Source organism: Falco cherrug, chromosome 3 (genome assembly GCF_023634085.1).
Source record: "Falco cherrug isolate bFalChe1 chromosome 3, bFalChe1.pri, whole genome shotgun sequence".
In the NCBI taxonomy this organism is placed as follows: Eukaryota; Metazoa; Chordata; class Aves; order Falconiformes; family Falconidae; genus Falco; species Falco cherrug.
This window is the reverse complement of record NC_073699.1, coordinates 120,315,797-120,335,778: the sequence shown is the minus strand read 5'-3', so window position 1 is coordinate 120,335,778 and position 19,982 is coordinate 120,315,797. Positions and strand designations below refer to the sequence as shown.

At 39.5% G+C, this 19,982-nt stretch overlaps 1 protein-coding gene across 3 annotated transcripts in view; it reads right to left on the bottom strand.

Annotated features, from left to right (window-relative positions):
* Positions 1 to 4,414: 4,414 nt before the first annotated feature.
* RLF (RLF zinc finger) overlaps positions 4,415 to 19,982 on the bottom strand; it is a 41,873-nt gene continuing 26,305 nt past the window's right edge. For all 3 annotated transcript variants that reach the window (XM_055706490.1, XM_014278149.3, XM_027802035.2), the window contains 4 exons: positions 16,870 to 17,072; positions 14,409 to 14,545; positions 12,077 to 12,218; positions 4,415 to 9,567 (listed from right to left, as the gene is read on the bottom strand). In XM_055706490.1, coding sequence (XP_055562465.1) covers positions 4,828 to 9,567; positions 12,077 to 12,218; positions 14,409 to 14,545; positions 16,870 to 17,072 — 5,222 coding nt within the window. In that variant the 3' untranslated portion in view covers positions 4,415 to 4,827. The remainder of the gene's footprint in view (positions 9,568 to 12,076; positions 12,219 to 14,408; positions 14,546 to 16,869; positions 17,073 to 19,982) is intronic.

Sequence of the window (19,982 nt, the reverse complement as noted above, 5' to 3'; positions counted from 1 at the left end):
TTCTTGACCAGACATGCTCGGACTTAACTGGAAGTTGAATTTCCCTTGAATAATTCACTGCAGCCAAGATGCAGAATTTGTGACGTACAGTGTCACAAGGCTTTATCAGCACCATAAAAATCAAAGATCTTACATGAAAAAAAGACAGACAGACGGAAAGTAAGAAGTAAAACCAGTGAACTAACCTGCTGGCTCTGCTGAGCGCCCTGCCAGAAGCACAGAAGCCAGCCCAGGTCTCTGTAACAGTATTTACAGTATTTTACTACCCACGAGAACACTGCAGGGCAGCCCACAGGCTTGGGGGAATCTCAGCACGCACAGCCAATAAACATGTTTTTTCCCATAAAATCCACACACTTGAAATCGGTAATTTAAAAAATGGAAGCGACATACCATGATTGTGAACTTGCACCTATGTTTTCTCAGGCATCTGCTGTTTGCAGTGAGAATCCTTTTTTAGGAAGTCAACATGATGGCGTTCCTTTGCTGCAGAGCAAGATGCTTCTCCTGTATGAAAATGAGAAGCTGGAAATGTTGCATCTTCACTGTACAACAAGTACTGGTAGTCCTTGGAAGGGAAAATGATAGCCTACTCGATGACATGAAAACAGAAACTAAAACCTCTTAACTTCAGACCTTTACCCTTTTGTGGCCTCCCCCCCCGATACCCACCAGTGCCAGGCAGATTGGATAAACAAGCCCAGAAGAAATGGGGATCAGGATGTGGCTCCAAACTGTCTAGTCTGATGGTGTAACATCTATCACCTCGCTGAGACAGCAGTGCATTTTGTGGACGATAAAGAAGTGGGGTTCAAAGACTGAAACACACTGTCAGTATCTGAAATGGGCAAGACGTTACTTCTATAACTAGAAATAGCCGATGGACCAGTGCAACACTGGTGTCTTTCAACAGAAATACAAATACAACCTGAGACCAGAGTATTAAAAATCCCAGTAGCTGCCTACTCAACAGGACCTACAAAATACTTCAGAGATGCAACGTGTAGAAGCTTGCCCTTTGTATATTGGTGGTGATTTACCACATGCACTAACTCTTACTTGTTAAGAGCAGAATACCTTTGAGGAGCTTCACACGTGACTGTTCCGTGGGACTGCAGAACTACGGTTGTCACAAAATTTATGCTTAATATGCAAATTTGTTTATACAACAATTGGCAGGATTAATTCTTTTAACAGTAAAGCTGAACAGCGAAGAACTTTAATACACAGCTTAAACAGTGGGATTGTGTAAGGGTAATTTTGTACAATTTTGTAGAGTTCTTTGGTGGCAAATTTGCAGCAGAGCTTATGTGAACAGCATACAAGGAACGCAAACTCATTCGAAGTCACAGCTTTAAAATGATCCAGAATTTGGGAGGAGGAAGGAGTAAGCCATGCTCCAAAGGGAGAGGCAAGGCTGCACCACTGTTTATTTTGTTAAGTCGTGCTACACAGCAATTTATCTAGGAGTCTTAGACAAACTCTTACAAAGTTTTTATCTTTTACACAGAAAAGCTTCACCCATGCCAGGCAGAAACTCTTTTGTTCCTTAATTTCTGGACAACTTGTGGTCCCGGTTTTTTTGGTTTGTTTGGTTTGGTTTTTTTTTTTGTTTTTTTTTTTTTTTACATTAAAAAAATTAATTCACACATTCCATAATGTTGCCACTGTGAACATAGCTTCCTACTGAGCAGAAAGTTATCAGTCATCAGTGCCAACTCCAAGAGGCAACAGCAGAAAAGAAAGTAAACAATCTGAAGAAAGTTTAAGTACAATCAAACTTGAGAATTGGTCAAGTGTAAAAAGAAAGGGAAACTGTGATGAGGGAGTTAAAGAGAAACCTTGTCCAGCTGCAGGTTACATGGGCACAACAGAGCATGGGAAATGGGGGGGGGGGCAGCTCAGATCGGCAGTCAGAGTGGTACCATTTGTGGCATTTCTAAAACCAGTGATGTCTCTAATCTCCAAGAGCCTCCAGTGTTCAATTAGAGGAAGGTCTAGCGAACGATGTGTAAATGAAGTCTAAAAGAATAAATGCAAAATTCTCTTGAAGGCTTTTCTTGTGTACATAGGTAAAACCATCACAGTGAACTATTATCCCATGTAAATTTCCATCTGACAGCTAAGCAACTGTCACCTAACCCAATGAAAATGGAATGCAAAAATTCTGTGTTTAAATACTTTCAGGCTTGCAAGGACATTGTAACTATTCCAGAACTACTACTACAAAAAAATAATCTGTAAGATTACATTATTTGCAACACACAACCTTAAATACCCCATTTACCAAAAGCTGCATCTACACCATAAAGCAGCCCCTTGGAATTAAAACCCGGTATTAATTTTTAAATTTTCCTCTGGTTTCTGGCTTACGTAAACATGTAGAGTAACACCTTTCAGACTTCTTATGAAAACAGAGCTGTCCTCACGTCACTCAAGACAACTTCAGGTCCTTGCACGGAGTAGACTTCCATCAGTGTGTGCTCATGGATGGGAGTGGCAGTCAGCATCAGACATGATGCAGTTGTCTCAGGAACATACAATTTTGTTACCTTCAAAGAGGAGTCAGCCTAAGGAGTCATCACAAAATTGTCTCCTACCTTTTAAGTCTGCAGGTACTTGCTTTGGTGGAATCGGTTTCTCTTTGCTGTTCCCCATGCATAAAGTTCTTCACTGGTCTCTTATGGCTCAGCTAATTTATTACCACATTTAAGTATCAGTCTTGCATTTCATAATTTCCATTTTCCTGACTGTACTTACAGCATTTTAAGTTGTAGGAAGCCATCAACCATATCAAAACTACTTTTTAAAAGGTGTGGTACATTTTTAGGACTACACAAAGCAGAAGCTTGCACACTGCCTTTGTCTCACCACTTCTCTGGTCTGTGGCATATATGTACCCTTTCTGTCTCGTTTCATTCCTGCATTCTCATCTGATTTTTCTCATTCCAAGTAAGTATTTTAAGTGCTTGAATTCTTCAATACTGTCATATCTGAAGCTGTGATTATCTAGTGAAAATAAAGCTGTTTGACCAGAAACTGAAGGCTCAAAACCTCAATGTATTTACTATTCATGCTGATCAATTTTCTTTCTTTAGGCACTGAAGGGGACGGACTGCTTTGTGGGATACTCAAAAAACCCCAGTACCGTACTGGTACCTCTCTAGGCACATTACCTTAAGCAGACATCACATAGAATCACAGAATCATTTAGGGTTGGAAAGATCATCATGCCCAGCTGTAAATTTTTATTAAGTTTACAGTTAACCCCTCTTCCTGTTCTGAGATCCTGAAAGATTCAAGTATGTCTGAACATGACACAAACTTGACATTAAAAGGTAAACTTCTTTTTTTTTTAAAAAAAAAAAAAAAAAAAAGACAAAAATTACGTTGGAACACACTTCCATCTACTTCAGGTATCTGACCTTTTGACCCTAACTTCCATTTTTAAAAGCCAGTGAGAAGATTCATGCACCATACACTTTTCATAACAAGAAGCTTACAGTTTACAGAAAGGAAACAACAGGAAAAGATACACAATAAACTATACTTCTCCTGCTTGGTGTACAACATTTAATTTAACTCTTTATTTTAAGAATGCCCCAAAAAGTTTTGTAGTATGAAGATGGCATTTCTGCCTAGTTTTGGTCATAATGCAGTTCCCCAGATTTTTTTTAATTGCCTTCTTCATTCCTGCACCCAGCCAATATTCATAGTTATTTTTAAACATTTCCCCAAGTTTTCTCCATTTCCATTCCACTGCTACTTTTCAGATCGCAGTATAAAACCCAAAACACTACAACAAAACCCATGCCCTCAATCAAGCAGCTGCGATTGCTACTTGCTCATTAACATCCTCACAGAGCCTGGGAAATAGCACTCACAGGGCAAACAGATTCTGGCCCTCACGACGTATCCAGAAGTATAGCAAGAAATGAGACACAGCAGAACAAGAAACAGATCTTAAAATATTAATTACTCTTCTGATGAATCTTCCAGCTAGGTTTTATTCATTATCAAAAAAGCTAAACAGGGAATCCAAAATGTGCTCTGATACTTTCACATGACACAACTGCCTCGGAAGCCTGGCAGCGCTCTTCCAACACTTATGTTGTACCATACGCTCTCTGAAGCATCTTCTTCCTTTAAAGGGAAAGGTAACTAGGACTTCCTCATCTCTACGTGGCAAGTGCTTTCTGCCTGTACTAATTCTAATTCTTTCAAGACTGAAAAAAGCACAGAGCATATTACAAAATAAAATGTAATACTTTTTCCTGTATCTATACTGTTTTATCAGTCTTATAAATTATCTACAAATGCATAAAACTTAAGCAACATTGTCCAATGCACTCAGAATGGTCCCAAATTCAATTACAAGTAAACCAAATTAAAGATTTATTGTACAGTAAACAGATGGGTGAAAAACTGTAATTTATTGAAACTCATAACTCAAAAAATATAAGATGCTGTAGTGTACAATATGTTACACAAAGCACCCTAGGGTGCACATTCAAGTCAAGTAATAACTCCATCATCCCCCAAACCCTGGTACCCTAGTACTTGTTCCATATACAATCATGCACGTTTACTCTTCAAGAGGAAGACCCCAGTATTCTGATGTGTTAAATAGCACCAATATCGGCATAGCCCACTGAAAAAAATGGGGAGCTAAATTAACTTGGCCAATAATTTTGACAGATAATATACATTCATGGAATTGAACAGTCTAAACTAACCTAAACAGTGTGTACTGTAACAATTACTGTTCTAATTTGAAGTTCTCCCCATATAGCAGTAGTGAAGGCAATCTGCTCTAAGCAAAACTACTTACGAACTTCCTACACAAAGCTCATCTGTCTTTTTTGTTGGAAATAAGTCTATGAGGGGTGTGGAAAACTTGGATCTTTCAAGAACAACTACTGGTCTTAAGTAATGAAGCTGTTTTAAGGCAAGGTCTCCACAGTCCGTTAGTGCCTTGTCCAAGATTGCCCTCAAATTTTCTAAAGAAGGGGCAGATGACGATTCTGACAACAAGGGCTGGATTTCTGTTAGCTGCCCATGATTATTTTGGGTTACGAGTACATTTTCATCATTTACAAAGTTATTTACTGGTGTCTCCCCTTGACCGTCTCCCTCTTTCTCCAAGGTTTTATCTGCTGGCAACTGCTCAGGAGACTCCCATTCTACTACCTCATCAAAATCATCGTCGTCGTCGTCATCTTTTCCCTCGCTTTCCTGAATAAATTTTAAAAATGAAGACTCAAACCCCATTGGTTTATATGTCTTTAAATCAAATAATTTGGACACTGGAGGCTTCTGAGTTTTGTCTTTTGTAGCACAAAATACATTTCTTTCTGCATTTTGATTAACTGCACTATTTTGACATCCTTCTGGGTCTTTCTCTCTTGGCAACTCTAATTGTAAACTGGAGAAGTACGAGCTATTCTCTCTTTCACTATTTTCAGGGAAATCTTCAGGTTTACACATAACTGTCTCCCTGACGTTAGACTCTTCAAAACAGGTGTTCTTTGAACTGTGGTTACATTTTAAAGTGCCGGAATACATAAAGGCACTGGCATCAAAACTCACACCACCTGACGGACATCTTTTTTGGTCGTCATTGCTCACATCTTGAGGATCATGATCAGTATTTGGAACAAGAGGTTTTTCACTTTCCTGCACACACTCGGGGTTAGCTGCTTTACCCTCTTTTACACCTTTTTTATCCAAGTCTGAAGCTGTTCCGGAGCAGGACTGTTTTTCAATCATTATGCCACATTTAACACAAACAACAAGTTTCTGAATCTGTTGCTCTATGTACATATTGGTCATCTGATGTGTGCGCTTATAGTGCCTCACTATACTGCTTTCCAATTTGACAACAGACAAACATCCCTGAACCATGCAAGGGTACTGGGTCTGGTTAGATTTCTCTTTGCACATTTGTAGGGCTTCCTCTTTTGTTTTGAAACTCATCAAATGCTTTTCTCTACTCCTGATAATTCGTTTAGATTTTTCTTTTACCTGCTTCCCATTCTGCTTGCTTACGTCAACACCGTCTTTCAAATAACTTTGTTCATTTTTATCTTTATCTTGATTATCTTCCTCCTCTTTCTGATTTCCAAAGAGACTATCATAATATTCACTATGTCGGAAATACACATGTTGAGAGTAGTGACTGTAATTAGTGAAAATTCGATCACAGCCATTAAGGTCACAATGGATTTCAAAATCTTTGTTTAATTTCTCTTCACTGTCATGTTCTTCTATTAGGTGCTGTTTAAGCTTATCAAAGGTATAAAATACAGCAGGGCAATGGGCTTGGTTACAAACAAATCTTGCAGATTCAGCTTCAGAAAGCAGTTTTTGATCCTCTAAGTGTTCATTGTGGAAGTCACTACAGTGCTTAGCAAGAGATTTGGAACATAAAAACCGCTTACCACACTCTTTGTATTTGCATGCAAATATTTTTTTACATTTGACAAGTTCCCTTTTTGTTCTTGCTTTGTCTTTTTCTAAGCAGAGCTGTTCTTTATTGTACTGGTGAACAGTTCTATAATGGCGAATCAAACCTTTCTGGTTGGTAAATGCAGAGTTGCAACTTTTATGTATACAATGAAATGGTTTGTGGTACTTATGCAATATGTAACATAAGTTTCCTTTAGCAACTGTTCTTTTGCTTCCTCTTCCCTGTCTTGCTTCCAGTTCTTCCCTGTGACTGTCCAGAGAAGCTGTATTAGATGTTTTTCTTGTTACATTATTGTCTGTCTCTTCACTGGACTCCAAATCTGTCTCAGAACTAGTGTCTTCCTTCTTCGGATGACACAGCTGCTCTGAGTAGTCTGAATGTTCACTGAATTCGATGCTGGTTGCGCAGACAGGTGTTGGAACACCGCTATTTTTACGCATGTCACCTGTACATAAACCTACAGGATCAAATTTTTCATTAGAGCAGACCTTGTGAGTGACCCTCTCACAGCCAATTTGATGTTTGTTTCTATAGTGAATTCTTAGGTGTGTTTTTCTTGTAAATGATCTTTGGCAAATATGACACTTAAACGGCGAGTACCGATGCTGAAACATATTTAACTGAAGAACCATTTCCTTGGAATAGTTATGCTTTTTAACGTAATGCATTAGGAGAGCTTCTCTGGTCACAAACTCACACGTACATCCTTGACATTCACAGAAAAAGGGTTTAGCTGCCAGCTGAGTAAGGTACTGGCTGGGTAAATTATCTTGTTGCTCTTGAAGCTGAAATTTTGAGGTAGTTCCATCTACAGATCCGGGGCACTTGGCATCCCTAGATGAGTAGGACTGTAAGGAGCCCAAGTAAGACTTGTGTTTTGAAGAATTCTGAATGTTAGAATTTTTCAAGCTTAGGTGTTTCAAGCCTAACATTAGTTCCAACATGTTATCTTCAATATTTGATTCTTTAGAGCTGTCATAAAAAGATGTTTCTGGAGAAGAAGGACATGTTTCCTCTTTCAGGCCATTGTTTCCTTTACCATCTATAGTACAATATGAGCTTTCTGGAGAGTCAGCATTTGTGTCTGAATTATGACCTAACTCTGTAGTAATGTCTGCAGGGAATTTGCTGTCCTGAGTGTCACTCATCAGATCGAGAAAGTCTTTAGTTTTCATCTCTGTATGTTTTTTACCTTTAAAATTATACGGATGGGGTCTGCGAAGGTGTTTTTGGATACTTCTGGAATTTTTGTGTGTAGAACAGCAGCCTTCAAAACCACAGGAAAGATTTTTTTCATCAAAGCCAACTGCCACATTGGAACACTGTTGTTTCACATCTGCTGGATGGAAGACCTCTTCCTGGGACAGGAGAAAACCTGGGACCGCCTGATTGTGAACCATTGTTTCAATCATCAGAGGAGACACCTGGCCTTGGTTTACCGCAGCACCTGTGCTGTGCTCCCCACAATGAAGACTGCAATTACTTTCACTGTCTAGATCTTCACTATCAGAGAGAGCTTCTTCCTTAATCTGCGGAACTTCCTGAGAGCCTGAGGGATCCAAGTTATCATTCAGGCTGGAATTTTCAGATTGTTCAAGCAGCTGAGGCTCTGGAAGATAACTGCATTTGTCTTTTGAAACTGACGCCTCAAGTTTGAAAGTCTGCTTCACTTCCCCATTTGAGACTTCAATATTATGCACTGCAAGGTGATTTTGAAATTCAGTTTTTGAATAATAAAACTTTTTGCAACCAAAGAAGTTGCAGGTGTACGATGCATCTCTGAAGTGCTGCGCCTCATGATGGTAAAGCTGCCCTAAGTCACTGAAAACAATATTACAGCCATTTAGCTCACATTTGTAACGAAGATCATCATGTGTTTGTTTGTGATTGAGAAGCTCGTTAACTGACCCAAATCTAGCGTAACAATCCATTGACACACACATATACGGCTGAGGCCCACAGTGCACACGTTCATGCTCCCGCAGATGAAAGGATGTCATGAAGTGTCGGCGACAGAAAGCACATTTCTCTCTCCTGTTTTTCATATCCAAGTAGTGTTTTGCATTCTCATCGTTGTTTTGATGTTCAGCTTTCAGATGTACACTTAAGTATTTAAACTGTTTAAATACTCTAGAACAATCTGTTCCGGGACACGGATATATGTCTCTGTCTTGTAGCTGGCAATTTTCCAGTTGGCTGAACGTGACATATTCGTGTGTGTCATTTTCGAAGTTTTCAGGCAGCTGTGGCTGATCTGACTTTTCCTGAAACGCTGGAGGCGGGCTGCTGGAAGCTGTTGTCTTTTGTGGTGATCTCTCTTTTTTCAGTATGATTTTCTTTTTAGGTCTGTGCGTTCTACTAGGTGGCATTTTAACATGTTCCATTACATGTGGTACAAAAAATTCTTTTCTCTTGAACTTTTTTGTACACACCGGACATGTATAAACACCATCTTCCATATGCATCTTAGAATGATGCAGTATTCTAGCCTCTATACACTCCCTTTTGCAGAGCACACAAAAAAATTTGTATTGAAGCCATCTCTGATACCTTTCTGAAGAACCAATGGGTTTTTTCACTCTCGCTTTTTCTTTAGGGTGGTTCATTGTGTCTTTTCCATCATAATATTTATGTTCTTTTGTCTCATCATAGTCACTAAAGAAAGTGTCTAACATGTCGGTTTCATTGATTGACATATTACAACTTGCATCATCCTCTGAATCAGAAGCTACTTTTCCTAACAGTTTAAGGCAATGTCGCTTTAAAGTCTTCCAGTCCCAAAATTCAGGATCAAATGGCCAATATGCTTTTAAAGCTAACAGCAGCTCACAACGGAGTGAATTTGGAACCATTGCATTTTCTTCATCAAATTTTTGATCTGGTTGCATATAGAGCTCTTCTAACACATTAAATCCACTCAAAGTTGGCTCGAGTAAAAATTCCGTGAGCTGACAAGCTCTCCTAACTTCAAGGTCTTCTGGTAAAAGGCATGCAATTGTTTTACATACTGATGTCTTCATTTCATCACTTCCGTTTGATCTGATCTGAAGGGCTCTCACACATAACAGAACAGACACAGCAAGTCCTGCTTCTTCTGCCTGTTATAAAAGAACAAAACAAACCACACAAAAAAAACCCCAAAAAACAGCCACAAAACAAATGTTACTTTTCTTTGATAAGTACATTTTCTCGAGAACTGTTCTATGAAAAAAGTGTGCAATGAGAGCATCCAACAGACTACAGCCCGCTCAGAGTGTACTCAGGCTTCTGAGAGTTAAGTGCCCAAGTCACTTGCACACTCCAAAAAGTTGTGGTTTATTTCACATGAGGAACCTGCTCTACCTCGCAAGCGAGGGGAGCCACTTCATGTTTAGGGCACTCTGCGGAGGAGTCACACAAACGAGTTTAGGCATTAGATGTTGCAAAACATCCTTCTGACCCCTCTCTCTCTTCACTGAGTGACTCTCAATCGTAACTAAAGTAAGAGAATTGTGTAAAGTCTCCACATACATTCCTTCTGCAGCACCCTAACAGGATATGGATTCAGAAGGTGCTGTACTGTGTAATAAGGAAATTAATGTAAATTTACACCCTGAAACAAAATAACCTTCAATAGCATAAGCAGTACAGTACCAGAAATGATTCATGAAGGTAACTGGCATTTCACTTCCAAGCGTTTTCTAAGGAGTCTATGCAACTTTAAGGTGCTGCTCAATAGCACCAGGAAGATACCTACGAATATAACTCAAATGCTGATTTAAAAAACCCCGATACATTCCAAATTTTACATGGACAAAATGGAAAGTTACCTTGTTCCAAAATCATACTTTACAGCATAGACAATCTGAATGCATTAAATAACTATTTAGTCATTATTAGTGAAGATAAGTAACAGTTAAAATATTTATGAATAGTGCAGAGAGATGACATGTGGCTAACAGAACTACGCCCACACCAGCTCAGATGGTAAAAATCCAAAAGAACTAAGAACAAGTTAAAACAATTAGCAAGCTCTTATACTCGCTGTGCACGACCTATTGCAAGTCATGCAATACTTCTTTAATTCAATAACAGCATTAATTTGCTAGACAGCAATAAAAACCCTACTTCTCCAGGAGAAGAATTTTTAATATGGTTTAGAAGGAAACACAGAAAGAACTGTTACATAATTAACAATGTATTATGCTTTATATATAAAGTGCCCATTCACACACATTTTAAAAGCAGAAATGGGCCAACTTCAGAGAAATTTGGAGCAAACGCTTCTCTGTGCCATCACTGCCGGAATTCACCTATGCCAAATTAGAGTTCCAGACTCTCTATGGTCTGTCAAAAGGACAATCATGTAACGTTTCTCATCTCTACTGTGACTACCATAGGGATCTGATACTTGCTTTTCTCTTATCAAATCACACTTGATAACTCATTTCGTTCACAGCATTAACTCTAGCCAGTGAAAGACTCCCAGGCAAAGGAACCTGAAGCTAGAGAGAAATTTAATTGAAAAAAGGAACCCTGTCTGTTTCAGCCATAATCCATTTGATGCCTTAACTCTGAATTAACTCATCTCCATATAAGAATGCAAAAAGATGAGCAAATCTGGGATGGTACTGTTAACTGAAACATTGATAAAACTGCAATTCATGTGGGAAATTCTGCTCCACATGTGCAAAACTATACTGTTTTTCAGGAAGAAATGTCTGAAATCTTTTGGAAATTGTGACATTCCTAAGGGAAAATCCCATATCTAATTTAAGGCCCGTGATCCATCTAATACAGTTACTAAAACAGTTAAAATCCTGTTATTATCAGCTTACTTATTTTCTCCTCTGTTAAAGTGTGCCTGATTAATTCTCATTCATAATTGCCTTCCACGAATCTGGCTTCATATAGTGACCAGACACAGGAAATTTCAGCCTAACCAGTTCCAGGAGTCAGAGCAGCCACCCAAGGAAGACAGATACATCCTACTGAGCAGCTACCCAGATTTAACCACAGCTACCCCTTCCACTTTGCTTAGGAAAACATGCTACATTTGCCTCCTGGGTAGATGGATCAATTAAAGTCTTTCCATTACTGCTCAAACAGAGGTTGCAGTTTTATAAAAATTTCTGCTAAGCATCTCTTGAACCTTCCTGCAACTGTCTAGATATGCATTAGGACAGAAGGCACAAGTCCAGATGTGATGGTATCACACATTTTAAGGAAAAGATACTTTCTCAGAACACAAAAATACGAGACATTTTAGCCAAGTCTCCATTTCTTAGAGATGCTGCAGAAAATTGTTGCTGTGCCTCGCTTCTAAACGAGGATCGGATCAAAACACAGCCATGTTTTGTTTGCAAAAGACTGACAGACTGTATTTTCGGAGTAACAACCAAACCATTCCACATTGTTTGAAGGTCACTTCATTGTGTCAAGCTGACACAAAACTAAAATGGCAGACATTGCTCAGAGATTTTTATTAGTAAGTTATTAGGCACTTAATCAGAAAGTATGAATAATGAAATAAACTATATTTCATATAAGTTCAGTAGACCTATTAACAATAAATCAATGTAAACAGTTCTGTCTGCATCCAAAAACTCTGGACTGCAGCTTACTTACTTCAGACTGTATGACTCTTATCAAGAAAAATAAATGCTGTAGTGTCTTGGCAATGATGCCAAACTGACGACATCTCTCCAAAAAGGAATCTAAAGAAGGATCTATTCTTCTCTGCAGTTTGCTCCAGAAAAGCGTCAATTCCCTGCAAAGAGTTGAAAGCTGAATGTAAAAAAAAATGCAGATATACACAATTTGTCCACAGTCTACACACTTTAGTTCAGAGTTGACCACAACAATTTAAGTGTTATTAAAAAACAGAATACACTTCAATTGGGTCTTGATCTCAGAGAGATGCTGAAGAGAACTGTGCCTTACTCCTACACAAGCATCAGATCAAAACACAGTGTGTCTCCTGTTATTTAATGGGGAAAGACACTGGCAACAGGATTAATCTCGCTTACTGCAGGCATCTATGGCTTAGCTGCATAGACTGCCTTTCTAGACAAGAAAGGCACCACCCCACCTTAGAGCCTTAACTTTTCACACAAAAGTTTAAAATAGGTAAGATGAACCATAATGTAAAGTAGCCACTTCTCTCCCACTAGGCAAGTAGCTTAGATGTTGACATCTACATTTAAATGATGTAACTGCCACTCACTGCTTTAGAAGATTTAGAAGATGACAGTATTTTATCTCTCCTTGGAGAATAAAGCAATCAGCTAGCTCAGAACTACTGCCCAGAGCAGTATTACTTCAATAAAGTTCCAAGCACGACAGATACCTCCAGTCTTAAAAGTAGCATTACATATTATTTTACAATTATCAGCAACAATCATTGCAAAATCTCCAGTTTTGGTGAGGAATAACATATATAAACCCAAAGTTTGCTTTCATCTTCAGCCGTGAGTTACAGGACCTGAAAGTTTCATTGAAATTCTAACTAGTTTCAGTTCAGTCTTTGTACTGCAAGCAAAAAAAATTGCCCACAGTTGTCACAAAAGAAATAAATGTTATTCTGTAAAAATAAATGCCTCATTGGTGAAGTCTGTTCTCCAGTCCCAATAGTACAAAAGTCTCAGCTACAGGTGAAGGTGAAGTTCAACTCTCTTCATTTCCACCCTAGGGATACAGCTTTTAGACAGAACTGCTTAACAAGTCTCCTTGGACAACAGCAAATCATGTAGTTCACCCTGGAAGAACGTTAGTTGTTGTTGGGTTTTTTTTTTTTGGTTGGTTTTGTTTTTTCTTTAAAAAGAGAACAGGGGATGGACTTCAGCCTTGTATCTCTTTGGACATGGCTCTAATCTAATCTGTAATGACATTTTGGTAGTGAAAAACAGCAAGCCCCTAGAACTTCCAAGTGTGCTGGACTCTGCTGCCTTGAGTCTTCCACAAGTTCGTTTCCCTCTACAAGGCATGCTTTTGCTTAAAAAGACATTTCTAGCCTGAAACAGAAGCAACATGCAAATACTTCTGGCCTTTTTGTACAGCGGATCAGACCAGGGTGAACTGCATCAACCTGCTGACACTTCAGTGCTGTGAAAACTTTCCTTAACGGCTTTAAAATGTGGAGTAGATGAACATGCCACAGCTGACCAAGTCCCAGTTCCCAAGATAAACTCCAGACGTTTGGTAACATCAAGCCTCATGTAGAACATTCAGCCATGCCTTGAAAGCTGAAACTACAAATTCATTTTTTAAGGGGCAGAAAATAGCTTCCCTACTTCGGCTCTAGCAGTTTGCCACTGCTGAAACAGAGATGCAAAAAAGTTTTGGATCTCCAGCTAGTTATGAGGGCAGAGATGTTTTACAGTGGCTATTTGGCCAAGATCTAGTACTACAATTCCCAGAGTTACAGAAACTGCAAAAATATATGAAGAACTATAAGGCGGCTTTTAGGAGCAGGGGGGTGGGGTAGGCAGGGAGAGAAAAAGTTAAAGGATGCTGCCTCTGCACATTGGTACTACTTACATCTCTACAGAGGAAGGGGAAAAAAAAGGTATCACACTATCATGGGTCTAAGTACTCAAGAGGGAGGAACTTAACTACAACCACAAAGCTTAGGAGTTTAATATCAACCAAGACAGCACTGATCCACTACTCAGAGCTACTATATCGCTGAAGCATTACTATTAATGCCAACAATATGAGTACTGTCTCATTTTTCAACAATTTAAACATTACTTTTGTCTAGCTGCTCTATTACTGTAGCAAGATGAATCCTTATTTATTTTTTTCACAAGTTATCTAGAAAGTGCTTCAGTCTGACGCGCTTCTCAAGTTAAAGATACATCCACTTTCTCTACATATTTTTGTACCATATATTACTCAACTCACTTGCACTGAAGCCAGTGAGGAACAGTTAGGAGTAGCAGTAATACTTATTACTTACCAAGAGCAATACACATTTGCTGTTTGAAGCTGATGAGTAAGGTATGTTGTACAAAGAATAAATGCAGTGTTTTCTTGTCCCTCAGATTCCAGATTACATATGATGTCCAGTACTTCTTTGCAATCTACCTTTGCAATCTTAAAGAAAGAAAAGAAAATTAAAAGAAAAGGCACTTTACGGTCAGAGCGTTTACAGAAGAAATGCTTGTTTACTGTATTCAAAGGAAATGGTCTCACAAACACGTAACAAAACACTAAGTCTCCTTTTAATACCCAGAGCTCATACCACACCTTTCAGCTACAGAACGGCACAAGAAGTTCACGTATGTTAGTTCTGATCCCTTCTCAGTATTAGTTTTCTCTGGGACCATCTTCCATTTTGGGCAGCTCAGCAAAATACTTACATACAGGGAACAGTATATCTAAAACTTCCCAATCCTCCTCTGCACTTGAAGGCACCCGTTTTCTTTCTTTTTGAAAACTGAAACCCAGGTCCAAAAAGATCAAGAGATGTGAAAAAGCCAGTGTCTTGTCCTTTTTGTCCGTACGTGCCGATTCTGAACAATCACACTCCAAAACATGATGTTAAAAATAGAAGTGGTTAGAGAAGAGAGAAATCCCATGGAAGCTCTGAAAAGCGTACTTAAAGGTAGTACCTCGTCATGTATCAAACCAGGGCACTAGCTTGGTTATAAGTCAAGTATTTTAGACCACAACAGTAACTACGAAGTGCCTTTCATATTAAGCCAACGCTGGTTTCAATACATGTTTTCCACTGGATCTATTCCACCTCACAGAACAGATTGCACTGAAGCAACATCTACTTTAATCAAGCTGTTGCTACTATAAACAATTCAAGCCTCTTATTAATCATGAAAAATAATGATCCAGAAAGAACAAAGGGAAGTTAAAATATACCAAACTCATTTTCACAGCCATCTCATCCAGCAGGAAGAGCAGAAGCAGGTATATTACCCCAGTTTTCTATACAGGCCTGACATGCTTTTTTGCAATAGTACAAGCATTTTATTAACTACTTGTTAACTACTGTGCTGGAGAACCTCTTTAATTAGCATTCTAATTGATTCAATAAAATCGACAAATTCAAGCCAAACATTGGAATCAGTAAGCCAGACAGCAATTCTTTATTCTGTTACTTTCCATGTCTCTCGCTGAGCAGCAGCATTTCTTGTGAACAAATAATTTCATAGTCACATTGTTACATGTGTGTCTTAGGATCAATCCAAGGTACCAGAAATGCAAGAGGTTTAATTAGGTGCTTAGCATAATTTGATTCGATTAATCAATCTGTGTTCTCGCTTTGATACTTGACTGGCAAGTAAAGACTTTTTTGAGTATCCAGGTAAAAGACACAGCTACACCGTAACTCTTACATGAAACTAAAAACTGAACACAGTCTAATGTGATTCCTCTGCCACTCATCGTTAGCAGCCAACCCCACCAAAGCACATGTTGCAAGTTACCCACATAACCCCAACGCCTCCAGTACGATCCTGCCTGCAGTGAGCTGTTAAACGCATTCACTGCTCCTACAGCAAACTGAAGAGACAGTCTGAGGCTACACCTATCCAAATATTTATTTTTCAAAAGAAATGTTTTTAAAGGAATGCTTTTAAATAGTTTACATGTGTAACAAGAACACTCCAAACAAGTCTGCCACTCACTCAGGAAGCACAGACATCAGTTGCATTTGTGGGGTTTTTAATAGATATGTGAAGCTCCCCCAGTTTATCAGAGTCTTACTCAAAATGTTCAAGTCTCACATTTAAAACTGCACCAAACCCCCACAACTCTAAGGAGAACAGTGAGACTGATAAAGTAACAGATGATGTGTGAGATCAAGAGGCAGAGGCAAGAGCCCTATGACTGCTGTTATGACTGCAACGTGTTAACACAAATTATTACTATGTTACTGTAAAATGAAGACTAACTAGTTTGAGTTCTGGAGCAACAACTCTAAAGGGGGTTTTGTCTGTTTTGTGGGTTTGGTTTTTTTTAAACTTCTCTTTACTAAGTCAGAACAACTAGAAGACCAGTAACTGCTCTAGTACTAGTATTTGAGTCAGAAAAGACAGATTTTCAATCATATTCCCCTTGTAAGGTGGATGATTTATTTATAGAAATTCTACTTCAATCATAAATTACTAATTATTATTACTTAAATTTAAATAGTTTAATTTACATCGTTCAATGGAAATAAAGCCAGTTACAAGCTTTATTTAAGCTTTCAAACACATCTAAAAACTTGAATGCAAGCATAGAATACGTACTCATCTACACCAGCAGTTCATACAAATGTTCTTTCCTACTGCAGCCTGCAACAGATCATCTCTTTTCACAACTCTGCTGCAACAGTTTCACTCTTCAGCCTCAGTTCTTAGTACTGCAGAAATAAATTTTCAAATGCTTGATATGTTAAAAAGGGACTATGGATTACTAACCTCCTTAATGGAGTCTTCATTAGGCAGCATAGAACACACACATGTGATGTAGGCTTGGCGAAAAGATGAAACATTTGCAATTTCTGGAGAATCTGCACACAATTTTGACAAGAAAGTAGCTTGCGGGATGCAGTTTGACTTCATCAAATGTTTTATTCGCATCTGCAGAAAGGAAGGCCCTTCTCGTGTAATCAATTTGTTAGCTATGGAAAGAAAAAAAAAAATCTTTGTGAATACACCGATTTACAGCTGACAACTGAAACTGGCTCGCTGTATAAATCAAAGTGACAGCAATGAACAGAATATCTTCTCCCGAACAAATTCAGACCACCTATGTAGAGAGAGAATGCTGGGGTACAGAAGACAGACACCCCCTCCCCAACCAAAAGCTAGCATCCAGTAAGGAAGTATGCCACAGCAGCGGCTAAAGGACACCGATCAGACCATACAGTGTTTTGAACAAGTTACCAGTAGTTTAGATGACATTCAAGATCTTCAGCTTTTAATTGTAGCTTCATATTCCAAAGAACCAAAAATATTTCAAACAAAGCATTATGTACTTTTCAACTGGAGATTTTTCTACCCAAGTTGTTAAAGGTCTTTTCCAAACTAAATGATTCTATAATGCAAAATATACAAAATGAAGTTGAAATTGAAAATGTTGTCTTTGCGGGACTTTGGAAGAATTGTGTTTAATACATGCTAGGCTTAAGTTCTAGATCTACCAAATAAAGCTAATCATTATAAAACTTGATCAACTAATTCAACAGTAAAAATGTAATTTCAGCTTATTTTTGTAAACAGTTAAAATTCACTTCATCAGATTAAAAACTTGGCAGATTTTGTTTGATTCTCTTCCCAGGTACTTAACAGAACCACGGAATTATCTCAAGTTGGAAGGGACCTATAAGGACAACTGACCCCAGCTCCCTGCTATCCGCAGGATACCCAAAACTAAACCGTGTGCCTAAAAGCATCATCCAGACGCTCCCTGAACTCTGACAGGCTTGGTGCTGCGACGACTGCCCTGGGGAGCCTGTTCCAGAGACTGCCCACCCTCTCGGTGAAGAGCTGTCTCCAGGTGTCCAGTTCCGAACGTCCTCATCTCCTTTCCTTGTGTCCTGTCGCTGGTCACCAGAGATCAGCCCCTCCCCACCGCTGCCCACCTTGAGGGAGGTGCGGCCCTCCAGGAGCTCACCCTTCAGACTCTCCTGCAAGCTGAACAACGCAAGCCACCTCAGCTGCTCCTCCTGAGCCTTGCCCTCAAGGGCTTTCATCATCCTGGTCGCCCTCCCCGGGACACACCTAACAGACCAGCGTCCTTACACTGAGGTGCCCAAACCTGCGCACAGCTCCAGCTGGGGCCATGCCAGCACAGCGCGGGGTGGCTGATGGGCGAGCTGTGCTCTGCTCGCTGCACCCCAGGGCATGGCGGACCCCTTTGGCTGCCAGGGCACGTTGCTGACTTGTATCCAATTCGCCATCAACCCCAGCCCCCAGAGCTCTTCCCATGGGGCTGCTCTCCAGACTCTCGTCCCCAGGTACGCACATATAACCAGGATTACCCCGTTGCAGGTGGAGAACCTGGCACTCGCTCTTGTTGAATTTGAGAAGGTTGGCTATTGCCCGGCTCTCTAGTCTACCCAGATCTCTCTGTAAGGCCTCTCTACCCCCGAGGGAGGCCACAGCTGCTCCTAGCGCAGTATCATCAGCAAACTTACTTCACGTACATTCGACTTCTGCACCCAGATAATTTATAAAAACATGAATGAGCACGGGCCATAAAACTCAGCCCTGGAGAACCCTACTGGTGAGTGCCTGCCAGCCTGATGTGAACTCATTTACTATAACTCTTTGAGCCCAACCCATCAGCTAATTGCTCATCCAATTATCATGGACTCGTCTAGCTGTACGCTGGACACTTTATCCACGGGGATACTGTGAGAGACAGCTTCAAAAGCTTTACTAAAGTACACGCACTTTGCCTTGGCTGATGAAATAGTATCTTCAAGACAGCTACGGTGCTACTTCCAGCTTAACGAACACCTACAGAAAGGCTTGATATTAGTCTCCAGATTGTACATATTTCCGAAGACCCTTGAGAATTAAGGAGTTGTCACTACATTCCTACACTGCACGCAATAATACACATCAACCAAGGAACAAACTGTCTGCTGATTTATAGAAGAAATTATGGAAATGCCTGAAACGTTCTGAATAACAACTTAGTGGAAGAGCCATAGCATAAAAATATTTTCACTATGTTAGTATCTTATTATTACTGTGTGAGATGGGTAGCTAAGAAACCAGGAGGATGTAAATTTCTGAAAGAGGGGATTGTACATAATACAAACCGAGAAATTCTCATGCTTTCTGCCCTTAAATTATGTCCAAACAAAAAAAGAACACATTCTAACAGACACGAGACTGGCTGGCAGAAGGCTTACAATGTGCACCTAAACAGAAAACTCATTTCAGGGGCCAAGTACATACTACATGCTTATAGTGAGACTTACCAGTATTCTGCAGAAGTTTCATTAGTGGACCATTAGAGATAATTTTAAGATTCATGTCTCTGGTAATGGTTTCCGTTTTTCACAGGAAAAACCTCTGAGCAGTAAACTCTTGACATAGCTGACACTGACATTTCACATTAAAGTGACTTCAACGAAGAAGGTAAAAAAAGCTGGCTGGCAAAGAGATAGTCTGCAGTAAGACCTCCAGTTGCTAGGAAACAAGCCTCCTCTCTTCCTTAAAAATTACATCTGTATATAACACCGTGCTCGAAAATTTATCAAAAATAACAGTGCTTCAGTGTCCATCCTACTTGTAGATGTAGAAGACTGCTACCCCAACAAGGTGGCCAAGAGGTCAGCGTAAGGAAGAACCCTACGAAGGCTTTCTTACTCAGCATCAGGATAAAGTCATCCACCCAGGTGAAACACGCTATTGGTGTGCATGTCATTAATAGATTTTAGCACCCACAAGCATACAAAGCAGCTCTGTAGTCCCTGCTTCTACAGCTCCTGGCTCACAGAATAATTTTTTTTTTTTTTGAACAGGCCCGTAAGAATAACAGAAGTAGTGCTGGGAATAAATAAGATACTCTATTT